The sequence below is a fragment of the Mya arenaria genome, chromosome 5, assembly GCF_026914265.1.
Source record: "Mya arenaria isolate MELC-2E11 chromosome 5, ASM2691426v1".
Lineage (NCBI taxonomy): Eukaryota > Metazoa > Mollusca > Bivalvia > Myida > Myidae > Mya > Mya arenaria.
The window spans coordinates 64,923,458-64,951,096 of record NC_069126.1 but is presented as its reverse complement, the minus strand read 5'-3'; the positions used below and the strand labels follow the sequence as shown (position 1 = coordinate 64,951,096).

General features: G+C 32.9%; 1 protein-coding gene and 1 long non-coding RNA gene across 2 annotated transcripts; one reads left to right on the top strand and one right to left on the bottom strand.

Moving 5' to 3' along the window:
* Positions 1-1,852: 1,852 nt before the first annotated feature.
* On the top strand, positions 1,853-27,639 carry LOC128233634 (hemicentin-2-like). The gene is made up of 14 exons (XM_052947401.1): positions 1,853-1,970; positions 10,639-10,956; positions 11,322-11,660; positions 12,033-12,326; positions 12,928-13,227; positions 13,589-13,870; positions 14,090-14,389; positions 15,053-15,337; positions 22,959-23,243; positions 23,476-23,784; positions 25,073-25,228; positions 25,862-25,907; positions 26,032-26,087; positions 27,303-27,639. Exons 1-14 carry the CDS (start codon positions 1,910-1,912, stop codon positions 27,407-27,409), a joined length of 3,138 nt encoding a protein of 1,045 aa, XP_052803361.1. The 5' UTR covers positions 1,853-1,909; the 3' UTR covers positions 27,410-27,639.
* LOC128233635 (uncharacterized) lies at positions 20,857-23,049 on the bottom strand. Its single transcript, XR_008260737.1, has 2 exons — positions 22,208-23,049; positions 20,857-21,320 (listed from the first exon to the last, which is right to left on the bottom strand). It is a non-coding gene; the product is annotated as an uncharacterized LOC128233635 (long non-coding RNA).

Genomic DNA, 27,639 nt, shown 5'->3' with positions numbered 1-27,639 from the left:
ACTACACAATATTTGTTTCCATAATTGATCATAGCTGTATAAGTGGCCGTGATATTTTTGAATGGAGTTGTTCTCGAGCAAGAGTGACAATACGAAAGGAACATTTACCAATAGTTCTCACTCGTTCACCGACACGATACTTTTGAAACATACATTAGTGCGAGATAATTAATTCTATAATAATTGGGATGGAATTTAGTATCATCCTTTCTAGAAAAACAGAGACTGCGTAATGTATAAAGTTTTCAGAAGTATCTTTATGGCTTACGAGGAGGATGTGTGGCAGTCATAATGCAGCCAATAGAAGCGGATGAAATGGCTTATCTTTCTACAATTATATTTCCTGAAAAATAAATATACGAGGGACAATCGTAAAGTTCCCAGACTGTCCTTATACAATTCGTCTTATTATTCAATCGTTTAAATACTCAGTGATATTAAAATACGATACGTTATACTCCGGTTAACACAATCTTACATATTTTGATAGGTATAAATATATATCACGCCTCCAACATGAATGACGCAACGCCATTGGTCCAGGACTGGTCAAGCGATGACCCCATATTGTTCCATGCATTGTCACCAAATTTATATCGTACCAAAATGGCGTCTATTTTCCGATTCCGATGAATAGATGAAACATTTAAACATGTTAACAGGTTGTCGACGTGATATATACGTTACTTCGCTGTCACCCGATATGGTTTCCTTTGCCCCGTATATCCCATATCGGGTCACCTACTAAACCCGTAACTTATAATATAATTTATTATGATAGATGTATTTTCTCTCGATTTTTTTTTAAAATTTGGCGCGTTTATGTTATAATTTTAGACATGACGTCACGACTTATCTGGTCAATACTTCTGGAAAGGTTTAACGTTATATCCATTATAACGATTGAAAAATCGCAAGTTGAGTATCGCTACCCGGCCACAGTTACAATGGAAAAAAAACACCGACGTCATTTCGTACGGAGCAACATGCAGTGATTAAGTTGTGTGCATGTCCAGGTATGACTAATACAGAAACGTTTAAATTCATGTAAAAGAATCCTGCGCATAGGCCGAGGATACGCTAAAGACAATTGACTTCCTTGGATATGAGTGTTTGCAGCATCCTCCACAATCAGTCTAGACCTGGCTCCAACGGATTTCGCGTTGTTCCCTCGGTTAAAGAGTGACCTTCGAGGCCGGAAGTTCGAATCCCGACAGGAACTGGCGAATGCTGCACGGACGCATATCCGGGGATACGACCCGGTGTGGCTCAGAGATGTTTATGATAAGTGGGTAGAGAGACACTGAAAATGTGTCCGTGGGTGCGGCGAATATTTTGAAAAGGCGTAACGTTAAACGCGTTTTATTTGCTATGCAAAGTGTTTTGTGTTCTTCATAGTTATGTGTAATATGGTGATGCTATTTCATTGTATGCTTTTTTTTGTTTCCGTTAAATTTTGCAACACCATTTCCAACACATTTGTCTACCGTACTGTTGTATCATCTAGGTTTTAAAGTAAACAGTACCGATATCATTAACAGAGTCCGGGAACTTTACGACTAACCCTCGTATAAGAAGGCAACACAAATACGTTTCATCTACTGCAAGAGGCATCTAAGATATATGCCATCGACTGTGTTATACATCATGATATTCAATTTACAATTGGATAAAAAAAATCAATGGCGACCTATTTATTATATTCAACAATATATTTACCTGTTACATGTACACAAGTATGCATACCCAACTATCAATGAAAGATCGCGGAAGTAAAGTGTTATTAAGTATCTAGTTTCAGTAGAATGAAATAAGACCGCAAGTATTGATCGTTGAATGTAGAGATATTACTTTAAAGTTTGAGGTTAAAATTCATGATCAATGTGCTGGGAAGTGTGCGTATTACATTATGAAACGGAATATAAAGACGTTAACGTTTTGGTACTTCTTAACATTTCTTAGGACGTATGGTAAGTTGTATTTTAATTAATTATTAGGTACACATTTGACACGGATCTTGATTTTTATGTGTCTGGTTTGATTGCATTTCATTCAAATTATAGCATATTAATTATTTACTTCAATGTTTGGAATTTCTGAACATTTCTACGTTTAACATATTTGAAACTATTAAATAACCGAATCAGCCGTCGGAATTAAAATTTCATATATATGTATAATACATTTTGTCCTATTAAATCGTCTCCCCAGAAGGTTCCACTATTACCAAGAAGACACTGACGGCATTTTTCTAATATAGAATAATAGTTCAATGATTAAGCATACATATAACAATTGTCTAATATATATGGCTGGTGATTTTAATGCTCGAACCAAAAATATTTTAAATTATATACCAAATGACAATCTAAATTATGTATATAATGCAGAGATAGATTATAACTCGGATTACTATAGTATGCATAGAAACAATAAGGATTTTCAACGATACAATGTATTTGGTAAAGCATTAACTAAATTATGTTGCACTTTGGATGTACATATTATAAATGGTAGACTACATAATGATATAGAGGGGAAAATCACATGTTGTGCTAATGAGGGTCGAAGTGTAGTAGATTATCATATAGCTTCATCAGGGTTGTTTCATTACATAAGCTACTTTAATGTTGGTGATATAGATAGCTCTCTCTGATCACTTTCCTATTGTAACTCAACTCTCAATTCCTATGCAAGGCAATAACGGTACTAATAATATACAAGGGGACCGCGAACCTAATATTCAAACGTTTGGTAGTTTTAAATGGAGTGAACGCATAGCAGATAAGTTTCTATCTACTTTTTCTTCTATGATTGATTTACACAGTCGTTCAATTTTAGACTTAGTCGAAATTGATATAGATAGTGCTATTTCTATGTTATTGGATATTTATAAACGAGCGGCGAGTGTCATGCAATGTTAGAAAAGGATATCGCTTAATAAGTCGGATCAACCAAAATGGTGGGACCGAACTTGCAACCAGTTGAAACAAACTAAAACAGTATTATGTGCCATTTTAGGCATACCAATGACGAGTTTGATTTTAATATGTATAAAGAAGCACGGTCATCTTTTAAGAACGTATGTAGAAAGAAAACAATTAGATTATTAAAAACATGCACGTCAGATGTTAATAGATAATAGTAGAAACCCAAAGTTATTTTGGTCAACATTAAAACGATGTACATATAAACAGCCTGAGGCAGTGAGCTCAATTAAGCCTAATGAGTGGTTTGAATATTTTAAATCTTTACTTTTTAAAGACAATCAAGAGTCTGTTGCTGGCTTGGATATTTTTAATACGGCTGAACATATCGAAATTGAAAATTTATTAAACGCACCTATCACAAATGAGGAAATCGAGAAAAGTATAAGGAAATTAAAAGCTGGAAAGGCCCATGGTATTGATGGCATAGGCGCTGAATTCTATAAAAAATACCATAACATTGATAACGCCTATATTGAATATAATATTTAATAAAATCTTTTCATCGGGTGGATTTCCGGACAGTTGGAGTACTAGTCTAATTACATTTATCCATAAGTCGGATGCTAAAAACGACACAGCCAACTATCGTTGTATTTCTTTAACTAATGTTGTATATAAGATATTTTCAAGTATTTTTACAGAAAGAATCATAGAATGAACAGAGCAATACAGTGTTTTAGATGAATCGCAATCTGGTTTTAGGGCATGTTATTCTGTTGTTGATAATTTGTTTACATTACAATGCCTAATACAACAATATTTTGTCAAAACCAGGCGGCATATTTTACGTGTTGTATGTGGATTTTCAAAAGGCCTTTGATTCTTTGGGTCACTACAAACTTTTTACTAATATGATAAACAAAGGAATAAAAGGTCAACTCATAAACGTAATACTATCGATGAATTCTAAACTCAAAGCTCATGTAAAATTAGATAATTCTGGTTGCCCTTTTGATGACGTCATAACAAATAATGACGTAAGTACAAAAAAGTTTATGCTACTGAGGGTTTAAAGTGTAATATTGGGACAAGGCAGGGAGATTTATATTCTCCAATTTTGTTCAATCTTTTTATCAATATATGTCAAAATCTTAAAGATAATTGTAACCGGGGTGTTTTTATCACGGACAATATTCCAGATATACACTGTTTACTGTACGCAGATGATGTGGCAAATTGTGCTGATACTGCTTTAAACCTTCAACGACAATTAAACGCTATTTCTGACTTCTGTAATGAATATGGGATGCAGATTAATATGAAAAAAAAACAACCTTAAATTATTGTATTTAGAAACGGAGGCCCATTACGCCAGTATGAAAATTGGACACTTAATGGTAACATCGTCAGAAATACATCGATGTACAAATATATGGGTTTATTGTTTACTCCAACATTATCTTAGTCTGCAGCTAAATCTAAATTAGCAGCTCAGGCAAGAAAAGCTATTTTTTTTCAATTAAAAACTATCAGTTGTCATTTGGTACGTTTAATCATTATGAATATTTTAAACTTTTTGATACAATGGTCTCCCCGATATTGACATTTGGCTCAGAAATTTGGGGATTCAAGGAATGTAATGAGATTGAAAAAGTACAGTATTCTTTTGTAAATATTTTCTTGGAGTTAAGAGTTATGTAAATAATTGTGTGGCTTTAGGTGAATGTAGTAGATTTAATACCATTTTCACTAATTATGTCTCGAAATGTGTATAATATTGATGCAATATATTACAAATGCCTGAAAATAGATTCCCTAGAAATTCATATATTATGATAAAAAATCTGGATAGTTTAGGTAGACGTACTTGGGCAACTTAATATTATAAAAGAAATATTGTTTACATATAGCTTTGGGTATGCTTGGATTGCCCAGAATGTTGGAGATATAAATATATTTATGAATCATTTTAAAAAGAATTGCTGATTGTTGTAGACAAACAAGGCTTGGTGATGTAAATAATTCCTCACGTTGTGATACTTATAAATGCTTTAAGTCTTTTTTGAATGTTGAAATATACCTCAATATCAGTTTACCGTTTCCTGTACGAAAATCATTGGCTAGATTTAAAACCTCTAGTCATGAACTCCATATTGAAATTGGTCGATTTTTAGTATTGATAGAAATGATCGCTTCTGTATTCATTGTTTATTGGATAGAGACATACTTGTTATTGAAGATGAATATCATGTTGTTTTTTTAAGTGTTCAAGATTTCATGACATCCGGGAAAATGATTTGTTTTCTTGGTATCGTGGAAATACTGACATTGTTTATTTCTATAATATGATGGCATCGGAAAATGCTACCCATATTTAATTCATTGCTCTTTACGTTCATAAACTCGTGTTAGCTGCAGATAACACTTAACTTTTCTAACAAAGAGCCTCAACTCTTATTTAGTAGGTATATACATTTTGTTATATTTGATTTGCATTGTAGCATGTATTATGGGCTGGAGGCCTTTCATTGAATAAACTTTCTTTCGTTCGTTCGTCTCACGTTAAACTGAAGAGATTTATCTAAAAATCGATTTGCGAAGGCGTATTACTTGAATCTGCAACAGTAACAGCTACACATAACTGCACGGACTACGGGAACTTGTCAATCGTAAATGAAACCAATGTTCGGTTTTTTATTTTTAATGTACGAATGCAATTCGAATACCAATGCATTCCAACAATAAATATGAGATTTGTGAACTATTTTACTCTTCATCATTTTTACTAAGTAAATACGTCCATACCATTTATGTATCAATCATTCTAGCGCTTTTTTAATAAAACTGTTGGATTGTTTCACTGTTAAAATTAATTCAAATTGCCACAGTTATATCTAGTGTAGATATATACGGACATAAATGGCAAAATGTAATCGATAGTTGGTAGTCGATTTGATTATTTGGTACGCACTGGCCCCCCGTGAAACTATTCCTCAAATGTGGAATAGTGGTGTTGGCTAGTATGTGTATATATATTATGTTGTATATTATGGATGTTTTATCTCCGTTGTTGACATAACAGTTAAGTTATTTAATAAAGGGATGGGGCAACACACCAATTACAATCATCTTCGTTGTTCGTTTATATTCGTCCGTACATTATCTTTACTAAATTAGCATGTTTTGCTTTTGAATTTAGTTTTTGTTCTAGTTTGTTGTCATTATATTTAGCAATTGTTTGTTGTAATTTTCATTACTCTTGTTCGGTATCGTTGAATGGTTCAAGTATTCCATAGTCCGTATATCACAAGTACATTGTTACACTAATTGGTCAACCGTCAATATCACCTATATTTGTCTTTGCCTGGACTGTTACTTCAATTGAGTGGAAGTATGATAAAAAGTTTAGCGCATAATATACTCATATTCAAGACGGTGTATTTCGTGTACAAGACCCAGGAATGTAAGTCAAAGGCCAGTGTTATACTTTCTCAATGATGGAAGTAAGTGTTCAGCTTCTCAGGATACCTGGCCTTTGTTTGACTTTAAACGCTATTCATTAATATATTAATATTAGTTTAAATTAAACATATTTTATTGGATGACGATACATTTACACAATATATGATGAAGATGACAACAAATAAACAAAAACAGTGCAATGTAACGATTACGAACGTATAAAGGACATGCAAAGGGATTGGGCCACGAGTTTTTCAAACAGTAAAGGCCCTTTCCCAAAACATGACATGAAAAGCAAAAATGATAACGTTATAGCATAAACTATGAAACCAAATGTAATATTTCATACAGTTATGTAATGTTCATATACATAGAAATGAGAGCAATGTGTTATATACCTACGAGAAAAGTGTTTTCTAATTAATAGATTGTGTAATGTAATAAATAATAATAGAAAAAGTAGACATTGAACTAAGTGTAAGAAATAAAATTGGAGAGAGAGATATATCAAGAGAGAAAAAAAGAAAGATGGGAGGTAGAGGTGGAGTGCTCCTTGTGCTTACTGCGAAGAGTGTTTAAGAAGCGATTACTGTACTTTATATAGTGTAGTACGTCCGTAACAATTACAACATTATCATCATTAGAGAGGTAAGAAGATCCGAAAAGTAGTTTGTTAGTGCTCAGAGGATAAAATTGTCTAGTGTTATGAAAAATTCTCTGCCTTTCGACTTTGAATAGTGAGCAGTTAAAGAAATAGTGTTCGGCATTTTTGTTCAGTATTACAGTGACCACATACGGTGAGTCTCTGACGTGACTATTAAACAAGTCGGAATTAAGATCATTGCTGTTATTTCTTATACGTGAATGATAAACCGAACAGCGGCGTTTTCCAAGGACACATACAGATGGAACATCAGGCCCTTTAAACCTTTGCTGTAAATTACGCTTGACAGACGAGAGTGAATGCGAGTGTTTCGTGTCTACATCAAGTTTATTCCACAATGAAATGGCGGAATGAAAATCAAAATATTGTTAAAAATCGTAAACATTGCTTAAACCATTAAGGCCATAGGAGGAATATAATATTAACCGCCATATAAACACATTTTCAATGCCAGTCGTTATTTATGGCCTACGGTATATGTCTAGAAAATGTCAGAAATAAACTTCGTTGTGGTGTTGTTTCATCTTTGTTTTGTAAATATTTCTTAATTGCTAATGTTCCGAAAACAGAGAATAAATTAAATGACTGGTAAACTACGCAGATACGGATGTGACATGCTTACGTTACCCATGATTATGTGAAATCATCCTAAAGACACAGTTAGCTATTGAATGCAGTTTTCTCGAACATTAAACATATATTGGTCTACACAAATCAATGTTATTCAATTTAAGCCAGTGATGTGGTCATTTGAGGCAACTTAGTTCAAAACTACTAGTCGGTGATATATATATATATATATATATATATATATATATATATATATATATATATATATATATATATATATATATATATATATATATATATATATATATATATATATATATATATAAATATATATATATCACATATCTAAGCTCTACGCCTAGTGGAATTAGAAAAAAAAAGGTTTTTACAAGTCATTATATGTTTATTAAGCCTGTGACAAGCTAATGACCTCTAGGATGTCGCAAATTTATAACTCCAGAGGCAAAATATTAGCACACTTGGTACTTAACCACTTGTAAATGCTACGTATCAAATATCTAAGGTCTAAGTGTAATGGTTTTGGGTATGAATATGTAATTTTTTTTCAAATATGTGTGTTTGTAAAACAATTGACTCCTTGGGCGTGGCCAGTTTTGATTCCGGGAAAGCAATATGAATATACTTGGCTTCCTTCCTTTGATTGAATTACTACCTAGCTATAAAAAAAGACAATGATATTATTTCCAATTAAACACCCTAACGTTAAAATATAAATTGCTAAGTACATCATATACCGGTTGCTCAATATTTATTGTTCAATTATTCATCAATTCTTTTATTAAGGCTCTTCCGTATATTGTTGACATGACTGACTGTACTTGTGTTAATAATTGATATTTGGAAATTAGAGTTTCTTAATAACATTCGGATCCTTAACACTCATTTTACAAATATATCAAATATAATAGAAAAAAATGCCCTTTAATCCCGAACGTTTTAATAAACTAAAATATGACCTAAACGTTAAATTAGGGCACACAACGTTCGAATTGAATTATATAACACCCCTTGAGGTAACACAGATCATTGATAAACTTGATATGATTAAATCAACTGTGATATATGAGATTGGCCCTTGAATAATTAAATATGCGATGACTTCATCACACCATGCATTGCGTCTATTATAATTAACAGTATCATGAACGGAATATTTTCAGACTCTTTGAATACTGCACGTGTATTACCATTGTTTAAATTAGGATGTTAAGATGAACCAAGTAACTATCGTCCAAGTTCGATATTGCCAACAAATGTTGCACAGTGCAAACCAAGTTGAGGATTACTTTCATTCTACAAACATTATACACACTAAACAGTCTGATTTAGAAAAAAACAATTCATGTTGCACAGCGTTAACAAGTTTAATAGATGCATGGGTAAAAGATATTGACAGTTGCAAAATCTAAATCCAAGTGTATGGTTATCGGAACTATACATAAAACAAAACAAGTTATTAAATTAAATCTTACATGCGATAAAAAAGCATTTGAAAATGTGACTGCGCAAAAACTACTTGAAATCTATATAGATAATAACCTAAAATGGCGTCCGGAAATAGAAATAGTTTGCAAAACAAACTACTGTAAAATCTCACTTTTGAAACTTCTATTGTTCTACCTCAATGATGAGATGAAACGTTTGTTTTACAATGCATATATCCTTCCAATATTAGATTTTTCTTGTCATATTTGGGGCAAAGGAAACTCCAGTTAATTACATAAAATCCTTGCAAGATAGGGCAAAAAAATCCTAAACGATCATCTTTAAACGGATTGCTACAAGAACTTCAGTGGCTAACGTTTACAGACAGATGTAAATATAACTGTGCAACCCTTGTCTATAATACCCTTAACGGAAAGTCCCCGAGGTATATGTCTGAATTGCTAATCTTTGCAAATAATGAACGCTTTTTGTGGGGCCAGTTAGACTCAATGCCCGGAGGGCAGGAGCAGCCCTCATTGCCAGATTTCAATATAAATACCCTGGATGTGTTAGACATCCAAAACATTTATTGTTACTTTTGTGTGTCTTCACATGTGTCAAAATGCTTACCATTCCATTTTTATTGAACATTTTGCTATTAAATTTATAACATTGAACTTTTATATTTTTCTTGTAAGCATTGTTAACTTAAAAATTACTTTGATTATGTAATGATCTGTCGAATGATGTTTCTCTTATTTATGTAATGTGATTTTTGTTCCGATTTCTTGTCCACTTATGAATTTATTAATTTGATATGTATATATACGTATGGACATAATGTATATGTATGGTTAAACCGTCTATTATCAGTCTTGTTTCCTAAGTCACCATTACTGAGTGTTGATAGTGTTTATATATATATAAAACGTTCAGAGATAATGTTTATATCATTATACTATAAAGAAATAATACCAAAGTTTCAAACATAGTAAATGTTTAATATATACTGTATGAGTCGTGCCCGTCGATGTACAAATGTATAAACAAACGAAATAACGTTACACAAATACATTTGCACTTTCATTATGGCCGGTGATAAATTGAAATTGTTTGCATTTTAAAATGCAATTATTATTTTATAAAATTTGTAGTCTTCAGATCTAATGCCATAATTGCCTTTTTTTAAAGAGAATAACCAACGGTCTTTACTTTTTTACTTATTGTTGATAAAATGCATAAATACATTTGATACAGTTTTGTCGATTAGAAATATGCATATGCATTCATGAGGGTGACTCAGAGACGATCTCGCATACCTAGCAATTATCACTGTTTCGAAATCAATATCTTAATTAAACCTGCGTAAAACACGTAGTGGGACGCTTGTGAATACAAACACTAGTTCACAATACTACTGCTCCGATCATTAGCAATTGTAAATAAATTCAATCACTGCGTTTGTATCTACGTATTGTACACATATTTAAACTCACGAAAACAATGGCCCTAATTTATTTGAATTGTTATCGTTACGATTGCATGTCTTTTTTAATAATTTCACAGCATGTATAGATGTCGTCCTTTCAACGGACCGTGAATTTGCCACAGAAAATTCAACGTTGACATTCAGTTGCTCAACAGCGACACACTATGAAGTAGTCAGTTTCTCAAACAATTCAATTTCCATTGATCAGATACGTTATTATAATGGTGTTTGTGAAACGGCAATTACAAGCGCGTCTTGTTCCTGTGTAAACCTCACGACGTACATGTGTACAACAAACACTCTAACTAGATTGAATAACAATGAGCAATGGCAATGCATAGCAATTCGGAATGGCTTTGGAATTAAAAGCAATCCTGTTTATATCGTTGTGAAAGGTAAACGTTTTTTTTCTTGGCAATTACTTATTGTAATGCTTCTGTTGATGTAGCGAAACTTATCACGATATGTGATTGAACAAAGCATTATCTGTATAAACAGTATTAAACGGTTTGTGGCGAACAGTGGACAGCTAAAATTCGGCATAAAAACCCAAAACCCGCATACAGAGTTAAGTGGTAATAGGGCAGAAGCGGAATTTTTAAAAACGTTTTATAATCGATATAAAGAATACCTTTAGTAAAATAAAATCAAATCATTTTAATATATTGCCTTTTAATAACTAATTTTGTTTGTAACACAAACAATATTAAAGCAAATTTTTACTTACACCATTGTGAGTTTTGACATGTTATTTTGATAGTACCAATTAGATTGGCTACAATAAGCCCTGACTTGCTCGATCCAATGACAATTACCGAAGGTGATACAATGCGGCTCACATGCGAGGCACCACACGGTATACCTGTGGCAAATATCAGCTGGTACATGGACAATAAAACAGATTGCTACTACGGCGATGATTATATCTTAAATTATTCGAATCTTGAGGTTACTGAAAATAGTGACAGAACATACACCACTGAGAGCACCCTAACGTACACTGTAAGCAGGGAAAAACACGGCATAGGGGTGTATTGCAATGCAAGTAATGAAGGGAACCACCAAGTATCGAGCAAAACGATCCGTTTTAACGTAAGATGTAAGTTCGTATACACTTCTTAGATATAACATTGATGTTAGTTTTACTTTTATACAAATGAATTCAATATAAAGGCTGCAAAATGATAGATGCACCTACGCACGGGCGCGAGTTCTGTTTTAATTGCTGTGTGAAATGTGTCATTTTCATCTCAGACGTTGAGTGCTGATATATAATATATAACCATTAAAACGAAAAGTGCTAATTCACGAGGAAAACGTGTTTGTGAATTTCACTGACTCTTCATGTACAAGAGGAGTAACGTGAACGTCTTTTATATTGTCTTGTGCGACGTACAAAATGTACTAATACAGGACGTGTTTCGCAATAAGGGGTGTTTTAGTAAATCTGCATGTCGTACAATAATTTTAGACCTACCAGAGAAGCTCGTTTACATAAATGGTCACCAAAGTTATGGAGCTTTCTACATGATTCGGAATTCGGCCACAAAACAGTATCTGCAGTGTTCTGTTCATGGTGGAAATCCCCTCGCAAACCTGTCATGGTCCTGTTACAATGGCACTCAGACTGACATGAAAACTCCATCCAGTGCTGTCAGCAATGTGTCTTGGTTTGCTGGTGAATGGAATGAATCGACGTGTACCTGCCTCGCCTCTCACGTTCTTGGGTGGTCTCAGTTGCATGCAGTGTCCGTTCACGTCCTGTGTAAGTTATCACATAAACTATTTCATGACTGTCTAAATAAATCACCGGTCTGTACTATTTACTATTTGAACGGTCAATAGTTCGATAACTGGTCAACAGGTCGAATTTTATTGTGAATATATATTCATTTTGTGCATAGGATTTTCTTTCAATTTGGTTTATTTATTAAATAACTTATTAGAAAAAATTATACAAAATGAGTACGACCGGAAAAAACTATTCTGGTTATTATACATTATTGAAAAAGCAAGTTCGATGTTAGCCGGCTCGTACATCACATCATATATGAAACAGGTGTATATTATATTTGCCTAGTAAAATAGTCAATCGGAAATAATAACAGTACCGGTACACTTTAAGTCGAAGGATGGCACATTCATGATCGAATATTATTGCGAATACTGTAAAAATATATAGTGTCTTGTAACCAAGCACTTATTGAATTCATTGATCGTCAATATTGAAAACTATTGCAGTAACAAAAACAGTGAACTATTGCCAAAGGCCGATACGCAAGCCATTCTATACGCGTATATAATTGCACTGATTAAAGACGTTTATTGTAAATAGTATTATGGCAAATATGATGTGTTTGTTTCAGTTCAACCGACTCTAATAAAATGCAAGGTCGGTACAGAAACACTGTCCCCGGGTATTCTAAACGTCACAATATTTTCAAATGTTACATTAACTTGCGAAAGCCTCGGCAATCCTAAACCAAACAATTTCACCTGGATATGGCCAACAAATAATATATCTACAGGACAACTGCTATCGTTCAGAAATATTCAACGTTGGATTCAAGGAAGTTACACCTTGTTGGTCGAAAATGTTATGAGCCCGAGCATTGGACCGACCGTCAAGGGATATGCTAATGCATCATTTGACATGCATGTTCAATGTAAGTACGTACAGTTTGTGTGTATAATGTATATGAGTGTATGCTGTGCTAAAAATCTTTATATCTTTTAAAACAACCTTTCCATGTTTTTCTTTCCGAAGAACAATATACGTAGTGTTAAGTCTATCAAAATTGTGTCATAATATTTCTTAGACCAAATTGTTCATTCAAACTCCTTGTATTTACTTATACAACCGTATAAATTAAGTGCTTTTGAGTCATCCTATCATATGTTGACCAACATGACAAATTCACTGTTTGTTCCATTTAGGAGAGCAGCCTTTAATCGAAACCCCAAAGGACAGCACACTTTGAGGTCGTGTATTGCCTTTTCACACATATTTTCAATTTCTGTATACAGATCACCCAGTCAAACCTCACTTCAAATATGAAACAAATAACATGATTATAACATCGAACAGCATTTCGGTAATAAGGAATGAAGAAATAAGCATTGCCTGTATTACTGACGGAAATCCGCCACCAACTTACACTTGGTCAACAGGACATGCGGGGAAAATACTCACTACAGCTTTCACCAGTGATACATACGTATCATGTGAAGTTTCCAATACATTATACCCTAGTGGTTACCAAAGTAATCAAGCTACGGACGATTCAAGTATCAAAATAAACGTTTTATGTACGTATGGAATTATACATCTTTTCAACACAATTGTGTTCAATTCTACAAAAACTATGTTTTTGTTTTTAAATGCTAATAAAGGTTAATTGCAGAATACCACTATTTCCTTCACTACGAGGTTATGTTTCCGTTACTGCTGAATAAGTCTCTATAACGTTATTTGTTGTTGGGTTTTCATCATTATAATGAGTTACTTATCCATGGTTTTGTATTCAGATCCGCCAGGTACTCCTGTTTTATCGATTTATTCAACGTGCATAAAAAACTCTACGTTAGAACAAAATGTTCTTCGAGTATTAGAACTTGATCGAGTGAGAGTGGAATGCATTGCGGCCGGAAATCCGGAGCCCACTTGCCAATGGACCAATCATTCACAATCGTGTACACTTGATATTACAAAAGCCTCTAAAGATGACACAGGAACTTATGTTTGCCTAGCTTCCAACACAATGAACACATCATACGGAAGTACAGTTGTGGGACGAAATATTTCATCGTTTTATCTTGATATACTGTGTCAGTATACTTTTCTGTGGTTGTTCACATTAGTATCGTGCAGAATAAATAATGATGAATTAAATGAATTTCTGATAACTACTTTGGAAATAACGTCCGTTTATTTACAATTAAGCATGGTAATAATTACGAACCGTCATTCACAAAATACGCATGATTGCACTGATCTGAATTATTTAATCGAGATACAGTAAACAATAAGAAATTTAGACTGTTTAGAATGTTGAGTATGGGGTAATTGTTTGTTAAAATGAGACAGTCTTAAATAAATTATTCGTTTCATTTTATGCTGCACAAAAAGTGATTTAAAACACAATTAAGTGTTCAATATGAAATTGACATGTCTGTCACAGAGATTGTTCGCAAAATGGGCCTCAATTTGAAAATCAAAAATGTGATATTGAAATTTATTTAAAAAAACAACCTTCATTTTCATCCAATTCACTTGCAGTTATGCAATCATTAATTATTTAGCTAAATAAAGTTTCAATTTTCGCGGGTGTTAAAAGGTTCATTCATAGTCAATGAAACAGAAACTTTAGATGTCGTTGTGCTTCCGAAAGTTCTACAGTATATTAAATTGGTTTAATTCATCAACGGGGTTCTGCTTAAAGAGTATTGAAGAGTATTTGTGAATAAAATTGTAATTTCTTCATTTTTCAGATCCCCCAAAAATAACAAACCGTATTGCATCTGTTGAGGTCCTTGAGGGTTTTAACTTCAGTTTCACTTGTGAAGCAGAGCCGGGAAATTCAAAAGAAACATCTTATTATTGGACAAGAAAACAACTGCCTGGAATAAATACATTTGATCAATACCTCATCATACAGAATATTTCTCGAGCTGATGAAGGCATATATACATGTCTTGCACAAAATGTAATGAAACCGACTGGATGTACGGCAATTGACGGAAGCGATGTGAAAAATGTTACTATCGATGTCCAATGTATGTATTTCGGTTTAACTTTAACTTGTAACATACCAACATATGATTGAATGCTTAGATGATATAGAAATAAGGGCTTTGCAGAAAAAATGGACAAAAATATTCCAAAATACAGACATAATGATCCTTGAGCCTCTTGTCTATATATAAATCATAGCCCCTAAACACAACGCCATTTGGATTTGATATTAAGATCACCGTTTTGTCGTTCATCAACAAACACAATTGATTTGTAAAGTGAAGTATCTGTTGGTATCTGAGAAAACGTTATACTGCTGCATGATCCTGATTTTTGGATGTGTTCCATAGAAAAAATTATTTTACTATGATCTCGAACAATTTATTGCTTTGGCTAAGTATTTATAGATTTATAAATATTTTGTTCCCGAGTTTTAATGATTTGATAATTCGGAAAACATATATGTATGTAACTTACTGTTTAATATATGCTGATGATATTGTATTGTTAAAAATCTAGTAGAAAAGGACTAAAAGTTATCTTAATTCATATGCATTATACTAATACACCGAATAAGAACGATCGGCTGTATCTGTGGTTTTATAATATTCCGGGTACTTCATTTCTGCAACGCAAGTAGCGCTGTGATTGAATTGCTGAGTGATATTCGACTCAACACTTGAACAAGTAAATCAGGTCGTTTTTGGTGAAGAAATTTCTGGAAACGAATGCGATAAAAAATCTGACACTTGTTATCATATAATGCACAATTCGTTTTAACTCGTCCAGAAAAATGGCTCACTAACATATTTCCTGAACTCATTGCATAACATTGTTTATTATATTACGACTTATGACGGCTCATAAATTTTGTTCAGTATATATATACTGAACTAAATTTATAAACAAAATTTATAAACGTCTATTTTATAAAAATTACTTTATGAATCGACTTGAAATTTGAAATTGCATCGTTATGTCTAGTACCCTATCGATTTCTATAAAATAAATAACACTCTTCTGTCGAGGCTAACTATGTGAGACAATAGCTGAGATTTACTTTTTTTGCACGACAATCGAGGGTTATGAATTTAACGCTAAGTTATTTTTTAATGAAATACACTCATGTTGAATTTCCAACACGAAAAACAGACAAAACGGTTAGAATGACCATAGAAGAGCAGGCAAGGGCCGTCGGCATAATTGATGTAGGTTCCCCGATTCGGCAGGTATGACCAATTTTGTATATTAATAAATACGTTCCGATAATATGTGGGAAATGATATTGAAATAGAACTGTATTTACCAATGACGCATTATTATCACATTAGTTTAGGTTGCGCGGCTTCTCAATAGGCGTCTTTCGAGTACCCGGCAGCTGTGGGTGAAATCTAGAAGAACCTGAAGTTTTGCTGACATGCGCCAAAGATTGATACCTCCGTGCCGTCGGTTTTCGCGCCTGTCGACCACGTAAGCTTCCTGTCCAAACTGTAAGGCACAGAGCAGCACGGTTAACATGGGCGAGACGGAATCTACTTTTAACTAAAGCTGACTGGTTTAATGTCGTTTTTGTGGATGAAACACAATTGAAGCTCCGTGGTCAGACAGGCGCGTGCGCATTTACCGATGAAGGAAAGAGCGAGGGTAGTGCTGTTTTTTTTCACGCATATCAGTTCGACGATGGTTCCGTGAAGGTCTGGGCAGGAATTTCAATGCACACTAAACCACAAATTGTGCCTATCCATAGTAATTCAAATGCATTAGAGTATCAAAAGGACATTATTCAACCTGTATTGATACAGCACATTCAAGCTAAACGAGACATGGTGTTATTGCCTTGTCATGTTGCACGGTGATCTCAGAACATGCTGGCAACAAATTACATTCGTGTTATATATTTTCCTGCCAAAACCCCAGATCTGAATCAAAAAGAAAATGTGTGGGCTTGCTAAAAAGGAAAGTTCGGGCTTTGCCCCAGCAACACAGTGTCGACGAACTCAGATGTGATATTCTTCGGATATAGGACATTATTCCACATAATAACATCGACAGATTTGTGGTTTCAATGAGGTCAATGTACCATGTAGTAATTGCTGCAAATGGTGGAAAAGCTACTAAAGTTCACACTTTCTTCCGATCGACTCTGTGTGACCTTTAATTTTATGAGTGACTTACTTTAACATTGACATTTCAAATGAATTAATTATTCTTATATTTTCTTTTATAAAATTGTTTGCAATAAAATGCGTAAATCATGTGTATTAAACACGTTTGATATTTTATTACAATCTAATACATAAATAAAATACCTAGTGTTATATATAACAAAAGTTCTAAACGTCCAATAGGGGTTTATAATAAATTATATTTGTTATAATGTTTTGTTGTATAATTTTGTTTAAGGGTCACATTTATTCATAAGTATCTTTAACTCTAAAATATGCTTTGTGTTTTAATTATATGTAATACCTTAAAGATATATGATTATATAAAAGTAACAGAACTTTCTTACTGATAACTTTATCAGACATATATAAATAGTTATAGGTAATCAAGAATATATTATATTTCACATATCATATACCAAATGACCAATGATTGGACAAACTGTTAATTTCTTCTTTTGAATATTCAAATGATAACCTGTTGTCTAGATGTTTTAGATATTCTAGTTCACTAAATATAAGCAGCTCATGTTATTCTGATGTTAAAAATTGTTAAAATGATTTAGGATTTAACTACCTACGGGATAATATGTCAGTCACTAAATCACAGTTGTCATAAGTTATTGAAAGATTATCTGATCAGCACATGCAGAAATGTTATGCGACATTAAATGATTCGTCTAAACTTTGTACTTAAGGATATAAAAACAAGATTATGTTATAAAAAATATCTCGATAGTGTCACTTATGATGACCATAGAGTATCTCTTAGTAGATTGCGATGCTCAGCACACAAGTAAACTATAGAAGAAACCAGATTGAGAAACATACCAAGATAATATAGAAAATGTATATATTGCAATATGAATATGATCGAAGATAAACATCATTTTATTCGTGTATGTCCATTTTATAAAGATATTAGACAAATGTGCTTACCACGAACTTATTGCCATTGCCCACCCAAGAAAAAACTATGTAATTTTTAAGTTCTGAAAAATGCAGCATTCTCGACTTTCCAATAGACCATAATCCTTTGCGGCATGGTGACTTCCGGTTTATTTCCGGGTTATGACGAAGTACAATAACAGCGATAAATACGGACAAATTGTCATTCCAGGTTTGTTATAATTTATTTATTTTTATTAGATTTGTCATTTTAATGAGTTTATATTACATTATTGTGATATTATTTGAATGTCATGAGCTATAAATCGCTTGACTGTTTACTTGGACAGTTAGTTCTGGTGGGTGGGGTAGATGGTTCAGAAAAGACTGCAGTTACTATTCTTATTGGAGTATTATAAACAACAAATTCTCATCTATTCTAAAACATTTGTTTTGAAAATTAACACAAATAATACATTAGTCTGTTTTACTATCTGACAGTCATAATCTAATGAGGAATCTGTATGTACATTACCAGGTATAACTAATAGTCTTATGAATGAACATAAATAAATCATCATCAATATAAATTATGATATTTATACTGCTGTGTGTATTTTATTACTATGTAATAAACATTTTACATAGAGTAATTATGTCATGCTGTCACCTGTGTAGTCTCCTGAATGATTTGTTATTTTCAAATATTATGATGGCCACCGGACTAGTCGCATACCCCCAGGCCTGGAATTAAATCGGTTTCCAGATTGTCTTAAAACCCATTCATAAATAAGTCGGAGAGTAACTTACTTTTTTATAAAAATATGCTTTTTATGTTCCATTCCTTTCTTTACAGATATGATTCAAATATGCTGATGTTACCTTCTGAGATCATTACTTTCAATGAAGAACATCACTACAATTGGTTGGGCTGCTAGATTGGTAGCAACGTGATGGACAGCTAGTACCTGACATGCTATTGTTGGTTTGGCATCTATTGCTTAATGGGCCGCTATATTGGATGGACCATACGTGTTGGTTGAACAATTATAAATGGTTGGACTGGAAGTGTTGGTTGGACCACCAGTGTTGTTTGGACTGCTTGTTGGACAGAATGTGTGATAGACAACTAGTGTTATTTGAATCACTGTTGGGTCATATTGGTTTGATTCCCATTGCTAGTACTTGTTGGATCTCTTTTGTTGGTTGAACTGTTGTTTTTTTACTGCTGTTATTGATATTCATACATGTATAATATGTTAAGTGCTTAGTATTCAACACTTATTATTATTATTGTTATCATAAGAAATAGTATTATTCAAAAATCATATAAATATATAAAATTAAATATTTTTTTATGTCCTTGTACTTTAGTTATGTTTTACATTTACAATGTGCATCATAATGTTTTATTATATGAACAACTCTTTTTATAGATATTTAAATAAACATTAATTCTGTACAACCATTTTTTGTTTCTTTTGCTACAATTTGTATGATAGTGTCAGACATTTTCTACAGAAATGATAAATTTGTCATAAAAAAAAAACACAGCAAAAAAATCAGAGCTCATGGTAACTTCTTTAAATGCTGATTTTCATCAAAATGAATAAGTTGAATTGCATCATTGAATGTATGATTCTTCATTAAATTTGATGAGATCTCCTGCCAATTGACCTTTAGGGACATGCACCTTTAAAACTGCAATCTTACAGATTAACCGATTTTGATATCATTGCCTTCAATTCAGTCAGTCATATAAGATGATTCACAAAATAACAGATCTCAGTTGTTTGAAACACTGTCAAAAGACTCCATTTTCTTAAAGCGTTAGAAACGCTTTTTAACCATAAATATATCCATTTTCAAACAAAGATACGTACAAATGTTATCTGATCTTCTATCAGCAATCTTTTATCACTGGTTTTCAGACTTTTTTTGTCAAAACGGTCAAGATAATTCTGTAAAAATGTTTTATGATCTTCCATCAGCAATCTTATATCACTGGTTTTCAGACATTTTTTGTCAAAATGGTCAGTCTGAGAATGCAGCTTTAAACTTGAGCACTGTATTTACAATGATGAACAATTTTAGTTATGAAAATTAAAATACATAGGAGCAGGTGTATTGAATCATTCAAGTCTTGAAATATTATGTATGATCTTGCTGGACATGAGCCTATTGTTTCTGGAAATTTGCATGTGTACCAAGTTTCATTTAAATCTCAAGGCTGTTTGAATTTGGGCCAAGAAAATATTCGGCCTACAGTACTGCGCTAACGACACCTAGGCTTATTGACTATAACAATACTAAAGTAACATGATAGGAAAAAGCTCGAAGCAAGGGCTGCCAGAAAAAGCACGGTGTTCCTACAAACTAAGCTAACCGGGTGGCTAGTTATTGCCCACAAACGTTGACTCGATTTTATGTCTTTTTAATATTAACCATGGGAGTTTACACAGTCATTGGAATAAAAAGATCATAGACAATCATATTAATAACAACGGTATTTTTTACAATTTAATAATAACATTAAACATGATATAATTCAAAAACAATAAATTGTCCTTGGTATGCAATAATCCCTTTAAAGGTTCATTTGCCAAGGGTTCAAAAACCAAATCTTGCTTCTTTTTGAAAAATCTCTTGTTGGACTGTTATCGGCTATAGTGTTGTTTCACATCCTGTGTCATAATTTTAAGTTCTACATGTCTACTTTTTGTACCAAACATTTAAATTTATGTCACTTGTGTGCATTTCTTTAGTCCTTGCAGTCAGGGAAAGTTTTCATTCATATTGACACACTTAATTTATTTTATCTCTGTTCTTGAACCGATTCCGTCTCTTGTGTTTTGCACAAATTTTTCTTGTAAAACCACTGATATAGCAGGTGCTATCAGATCAATGGTATCAACTGCCTACTCCTGTTGAGCATCAACTTGGCGGAATCAAACATCCAGAATGGACATCTCTGAAATAAAATAAATAGTTTTATCATCATCCAACTTAGCCAGAAAATATAAAAATACAAAAAGACTCTTAACTGTTAAAGCTGCACTCTCACAGATATACCGTTTTGACAACTTTTTTTATTTGTTGTCTTGGAAAGAGGCAATTTCTGCGTAAATATCTGCAAACCAGTGATATAAGCCTGCTGACAAAAAAATCAGATCACCGATTTTCATATCTCCATTTAAAAATTATTATTTTATGGCTAATTTTAAAAGCGTTTCTAACGGTTTAAGAAAAATGCATTAAAAATTATTTTATTTACTTAAAAATGAAAATCTGCGATCCAATGTTTTGTCAGCAGTCTTATATCACTGGTTTTCTTGCACGTTTGCATAAATTGGCAGTCGAAGACAAAAAAACAACAGTTGTCAAAATGTTTAATATGTGAGAGTGCAGCTTTAATATCAGTCAGATATTTAAATAGTTACAATTTACTAGTACAATATTAATAAGCTGTTATTTTAAGACCTGCATATTTGTTTACATACAGCACAGCAGTCAGTATTTAAATGCCCTTCTTAATCACATTTAAGCTTCATTTACTTGACTGTTTTGAAGTTGCAGATTTTAACAATTTCACACTAATTGCAACATATCATTCATTTAATTTAATAACAAACTCAACAAACCACAATTGAATGCATACTTTATAACAACCAATATGTATTTGAAGTCTTTGAGAACTACTATGAAAGTCTTTACCATAATATTTGTTATTTTACCCCACCCACTTAAATGTGTATTGAAGTTGGGTATAAACGTCAAAAACTTCATTGACATTTACAAAAAGCGGTAGATATTTATAGAAGAATGTATAACCTGATGTTCCTAACATGTTTTACTCACCTATCGATCTATTTTGCCAAGTATGCTCTTCCTTTCACTCGTATCGATAACTAGGAAATTGAATGCGGAAATAAACCGGAAGTCACCTTTGTCGCAAAGCATTATGGGCTTCTGGAATAAGGCGAATTGTTAAGGAAACTGGCTAAATTTGTTTATATTGCCACTGAAAAGTGCAAATATGCTTTAATTTAATTTAATTATTGCCTATTATTATTTGAATAGCTATATTTATATTCGTTCTTGAATTTATGCTCTTTTCATACAACATTGATGTCAATACTGTTTTATATGCATTTGGCTACGAAAATGTTAATGTTTATGCCTAATAAAAATTCTGTTCTGTTCTGTTCTTCTTCTTTTAAGGAAACATATCTCTAAAAAACGCTCAAGTAAAAATAATTATCAATTGGTTTTATTTAAAGAATGAATTTAGCTATTTTTCTAGCCAATGACAAGTAATCTCGAAATGCCTTTAGGACATTTTGTTAATGACCAGTGTGCATTGCATTTATTTTGTAAACTTTGGCCATTATTATTACAATAAGCACATTACTTTTACAGAATTGCTATCGCAAATGTCCGTGAATATAATTCTGTTAAAAATCGTAGCTGTTTCATTTTCTTTGTTGATTCTTGTGATCTTAACATCGTTAGAGTTGTTTATTACTCATAGTTTGTAAAACTTTGCAAATACTACTGAAAACAGTGATTGAAATTGATACTAATTAATAAAACGTTTGTTTTTTTGTAGATAAGGCTTCAATCCTAACGTTTACTGCTATGAATACTACGAATACTACAGTTCACCATGGGGATGAAGTAAGGTTTGTGTGTGAAGTAGACAGTGACCCACCTGCTGATATCAGGATATTATCAAAAAATGGATCGATTTTAAAGATTATTAATGGCAATAATCTGTTAACTTATACAAAGAACAGTTCATGCTTAGAGGACATTGGTCTGTTTATATGTATATCAGCAAACAAGCATAACCGTGGACAACCCGACAAAAGAAACGTCTCAGTAGATGTTAAATGTAAGTGCTCATTAGCATTGAATCAGAATAACTACTTTTTAGAATGAGTAAAATATGTTAATTTAACTGAAAATAATATTTTTTTCATCAAAAACTTTAAAACGACTGTATATTACGCGTATGTCTACCAATCAGAAAATGTTCAGTTTTTCGTTCTGACCATGTCAGCCTGATAACGACTTGTCGTCTGTTTTAATTCTCCTGAACTGTTTCATTGGCATTATATTTACAGGTTCACCTTTATATCGACCAAATTACTTTCAAAATTCAACTTTCAAAACTAGACCGGGAACAAAGATAGAACTTCATTTCAGTGTATTTTCGAACCCTCCACCAACCCAGTTTATATGGACAAACATTTCAAACAGTATGCAACTTCCGATTGACACAACATCTGACAGAGTTATTATCAACACTTCAGATGACATGTCATCTTCTCTCATTATAACAAGCGCGGAACCCTGGGACTCCGGCAATTACTCTGTAAGGGTTGAAAACGAAATTGGCAGCATGGTCGAAAGGTTTCACATTGTTGTAGACAGTAAGTGACATGTATGTATTTTTGCATTTCTGATTGCATAATTTCATCGACATGAGCGAAATATACAAAAATATTTTTGAGCGTATTATATTAAAAATCTGAAAATACCGTTACTCAAAACCTTCTTTTAATTGTGAATATCACTTCAACTGTACGTCTAAATATGCTAACAGAAGGTTTCAAAACAACTTATGCGTAATCATATTTTATAATCATGTATCTTACAGTCAAATCAAATACACACATTTCCATTAAGCATATTGTGAGAATTAAGCTAGCATGAACACAATACTTCTAAATCAGTCCAATAATATCAATATACATCAAGGACCAACTTCCTGTATTTGGCATTCAAGTAACAAGATATCAAAGCAAGTTTTGCGATGTGTTATTTGTAATGCAGAAAATGTAATCTACTGTGAGTATAACTACCTACATGTCGGATACTCCGATAAAAGGTACAGAGAATGTGTAAGTGTATGCCACTTTGTTCTTAACAAAGCATGCTTGAACTTAGGCGAAATATGGCATATGATTAAGAAGAAACATGGCAGAAAACATACTTCCGCGAAAGAGGCAACTTTTCTTTGTGATTTTAAGCGAGTGGGGCAATTTAAGATAACTCTCGTTCTTCTTCAAAAGCGTTACATACAGAAACTTATCAAATGCTCATATCTGAAATAACAAACGATTTGAATATGCGCATTGACCATTTAGAGCATTGCACCTTAACGGTATACGGTCACCATAGGGTGTTTCTAGAGACGGATATAGTACATATTGTTATGTTAACTTACAGGATAGGATTTAGACGGACACAATATCGTACAACTTTTAAAACAAGAAAGGTCATATAAAGGATAACACCATACTAAACTTGGTAAAAATGTAAATGATTCTATTAATACTTATAAATGTACATCTTTGTGAATAACAATGATCCACGTTTTAAAGAAACAACAACATTCATTATCATTTTAATTAGCTCGTTTTATTTTTCATCTTCCAAAAGCCTTGGCGTTGTAGGCATTGCCACCGACTTGGTGGTCATATTTCAAACAGTTCAGGTTGCACATAGGGTAGTATAGACATTATTATCATGCTTAACATGACCCCTGGAAAAAATGCCATATAGTCGTATGAAAACGATCTTCATACAATCCTTCTTTTAAAACTACAAAGTATACGAGTTTTATCGTTATATATTGCATCAATATCTTAAATCTACACCGGAATGTTTGCAAACGATGACTGTTCTTAATTGTTCACCATTTAAATATGTGTCTAGGTAACCCTGAGCCTGACGGTGAAACCTATACGTCACCCACTTCTGACAATGGTACTGGATCAGTGGTAGGAGGTACAGTCGGGGCTGTGAGCTTTGTGGTAGCTGTAGCAATTCTTATTGCTATTTTCTTCTATAAAAAACGGCAATGTCATCACGGTGAGTATACTACAAGAAAAAGACCTAGATTTAATGTTGACTATCATTAGCTAGAATTTCTCTCTATGTTCAGAATCAGGGCCTGGCACCGTTCATGGGTTTCGACAAATTGTTCCAATTTTAAATATCTACGTACAAATAATGCTTTAACATAAAGTAGAGAAAGCTAGATATAAATCGTGTATCAGATATAGCATCTCACGTATGTACAACGTATCATTTACTCATTATTGTGTCATTAAAAAGTTTTGAAATACGAAAAATTATCCAGTTGAGTAAGGTCCTTGTAGATTGCTAAGTCAAATATATTGATCACACTATCTTGGACACGCTACCCGAAGATTCATTGCATTGACATTATTTAACTATTGTGCAATGTTTCCGATTATTTGTCGCCTTGTCTTGTTTTCAATGCCATTTTAAAATCGTCAAGTCTAGAACAAGAATCGTTGTTCGAGATGTCCAACGCGGTGTCTAACAATCATACGTACATGGAGGGATCTAAATAAACAATTCTGGACAATCTTGATATGTACTAAAAGACGAATGACTATGCTTAGTTACTTTAATAAAATACATAATATTAAAGTGATTCTTCTGATTATTTTGCAATTGTCGGGTTCTGAATTCCAGACGGTGACCGACGAAGAGATGGAAGTGCCTTGAAAGATGATACCCGGTATATCTTAACGTTCTGTAACTTTGTAATGATCGCAGTAGTGCATTACAATGATCTGCAATACAATAGTATACACTCTAACATGGATTTCTCCAATACTCAACGGATATATTGTTTATTTCAGATACGAAGATCTTACAATGGCTTACACAAGAACGCCTACCGATTATTCTGACCTTGGTATTTATGAATGTCTTTCCTCCCTGGTATTATGATTCCATATCAAGGTGTTGCCATGATTGGAAAGAAAAAATGTTATTGTTACTTTTATATGTACATGTAGTCAACGTTAACAAAACAAAGAAAAGCTCAATATACAGTTATTTACATTTTTATTGTTTCACTTGAATGTCTTAGCGTCATGGAATAGTTAAAATGTAACACCCAAAATAGGACTTTATTTTTACATATGATAAAGTAAACAGGTTCGGATTTAAACCTTTGCAAAAAAAGCAGCAAATACCGAGTGAAAATGGCAAATCAGGAATGGATTCGTACAAATCAAGAAGATCACCTGATATAAAGAGATTAAACAAAAATTAATTCATTGCAATTTCTTTCATTTTTGTCAACTATCTGAGTCCTAGTCACAAGTCTTAGACCTTTGTTACAAAGTTTATGATGTCTTTTCTATGCATGGTCTGTCTTTTTTGTACAAGGTTTTGACTTTACATGTTATTGTATTTAGTGCACATTAAAAGTGGTAAAACAGGCGCATTTGTATATGGTTAGTCATATTTGTACATGTAATTTCGGAGAAAGTCGACGCTTCGTTTAGAATAAAAAAAGGTATTTTATGCTCTTTCGAAATCATTAAACATGTTTAATATCACTAAACCCCATGTAAGGAGGATGTGTTATACAATGTCTTGCAACAAAACTACTATATTAACTATTTATATGTTGTTAATGCTTCCGAATGCTTCAAGAATATATAAAACACTATGATGTATCTAGATAAATCGACGAATCATTCAATACTCACTTACCAGTATAGTTATGTTTAAGCCTGCGATTGTGATCATTTGAAGGCGCACAATGCACCAATGTGTCTCGGTTTCATTATGACTGATCACTGATGTCAATAACAAACGTAAATTGCGACTGATATCCCTTCGTAGCAGGCTGAAGCGATTTCCGTCATACTAAACGGTTTCGATTGATGTTACTGCTTTGTGATTAGTCTATACGCCATTGAGAACTTCATTTTGTTGTGTATATGGTTAATACGCTATGACTACTGTCTCTGTAGTGTTCTTGGAAATATTGAATATTGAAACTGTATTACACCAAACAAATTAAGAAATTACCTTTCCAAACTTTTAAATATCATGTAGTATTCAATTGAGTATCATCTTCAATGAAGCGTTACTAATTAGTGATGTATATTTTCAGACTTCCGATGTAGAACCGGAATTACTACAATGCAAACTAAAACTAAGGAGAGCGATGTATACGAAAACTTAAAACTGACACCAACCAAAAGTAGTGCGTTGACATAAACGTTAAAATTGGAAAAGTACATCTCTGTCGTTTTGATTTTTGATGTTGTGTGCCACTTATATTGTGAATGGTTGGATCTTGGTTAGATTGCTATCCAAACTGCCTGTGTTTTAAAAAGTGAATATTCAATTCAATTTGGAATTGGTTCCCTTTATAATTACGTCCTCATAATAAATGTAATATTTATTCTTATAAACATCAGTTATTTAGAAGTATATGGTATTTTCAA

Bases quoted from the DNA above. Each gene is read 5' to 3' on its own strand.
- LOC128233634 (XM_052947401.1), top strand. From the start codon at position 1,910: ATGAAACGGAATATAAAGACGTTAACGTTTTGGTACTTCTTAACATTT. The intron at 11,661-12,032 runs GTAAGTTCGTAT...CAATAATTTTAG, and splicing joins GATCCGTTTTAACGTAAGAT to ACCTACCAGAGAAGCTCGTT. The intron at 26,088-27,302 runs GTATTTATGAAT...GTATATTTTCAG, and splicing joins TACCGATTATTCTGACCTTG to ACTTCCGATGTAGAACCGGA.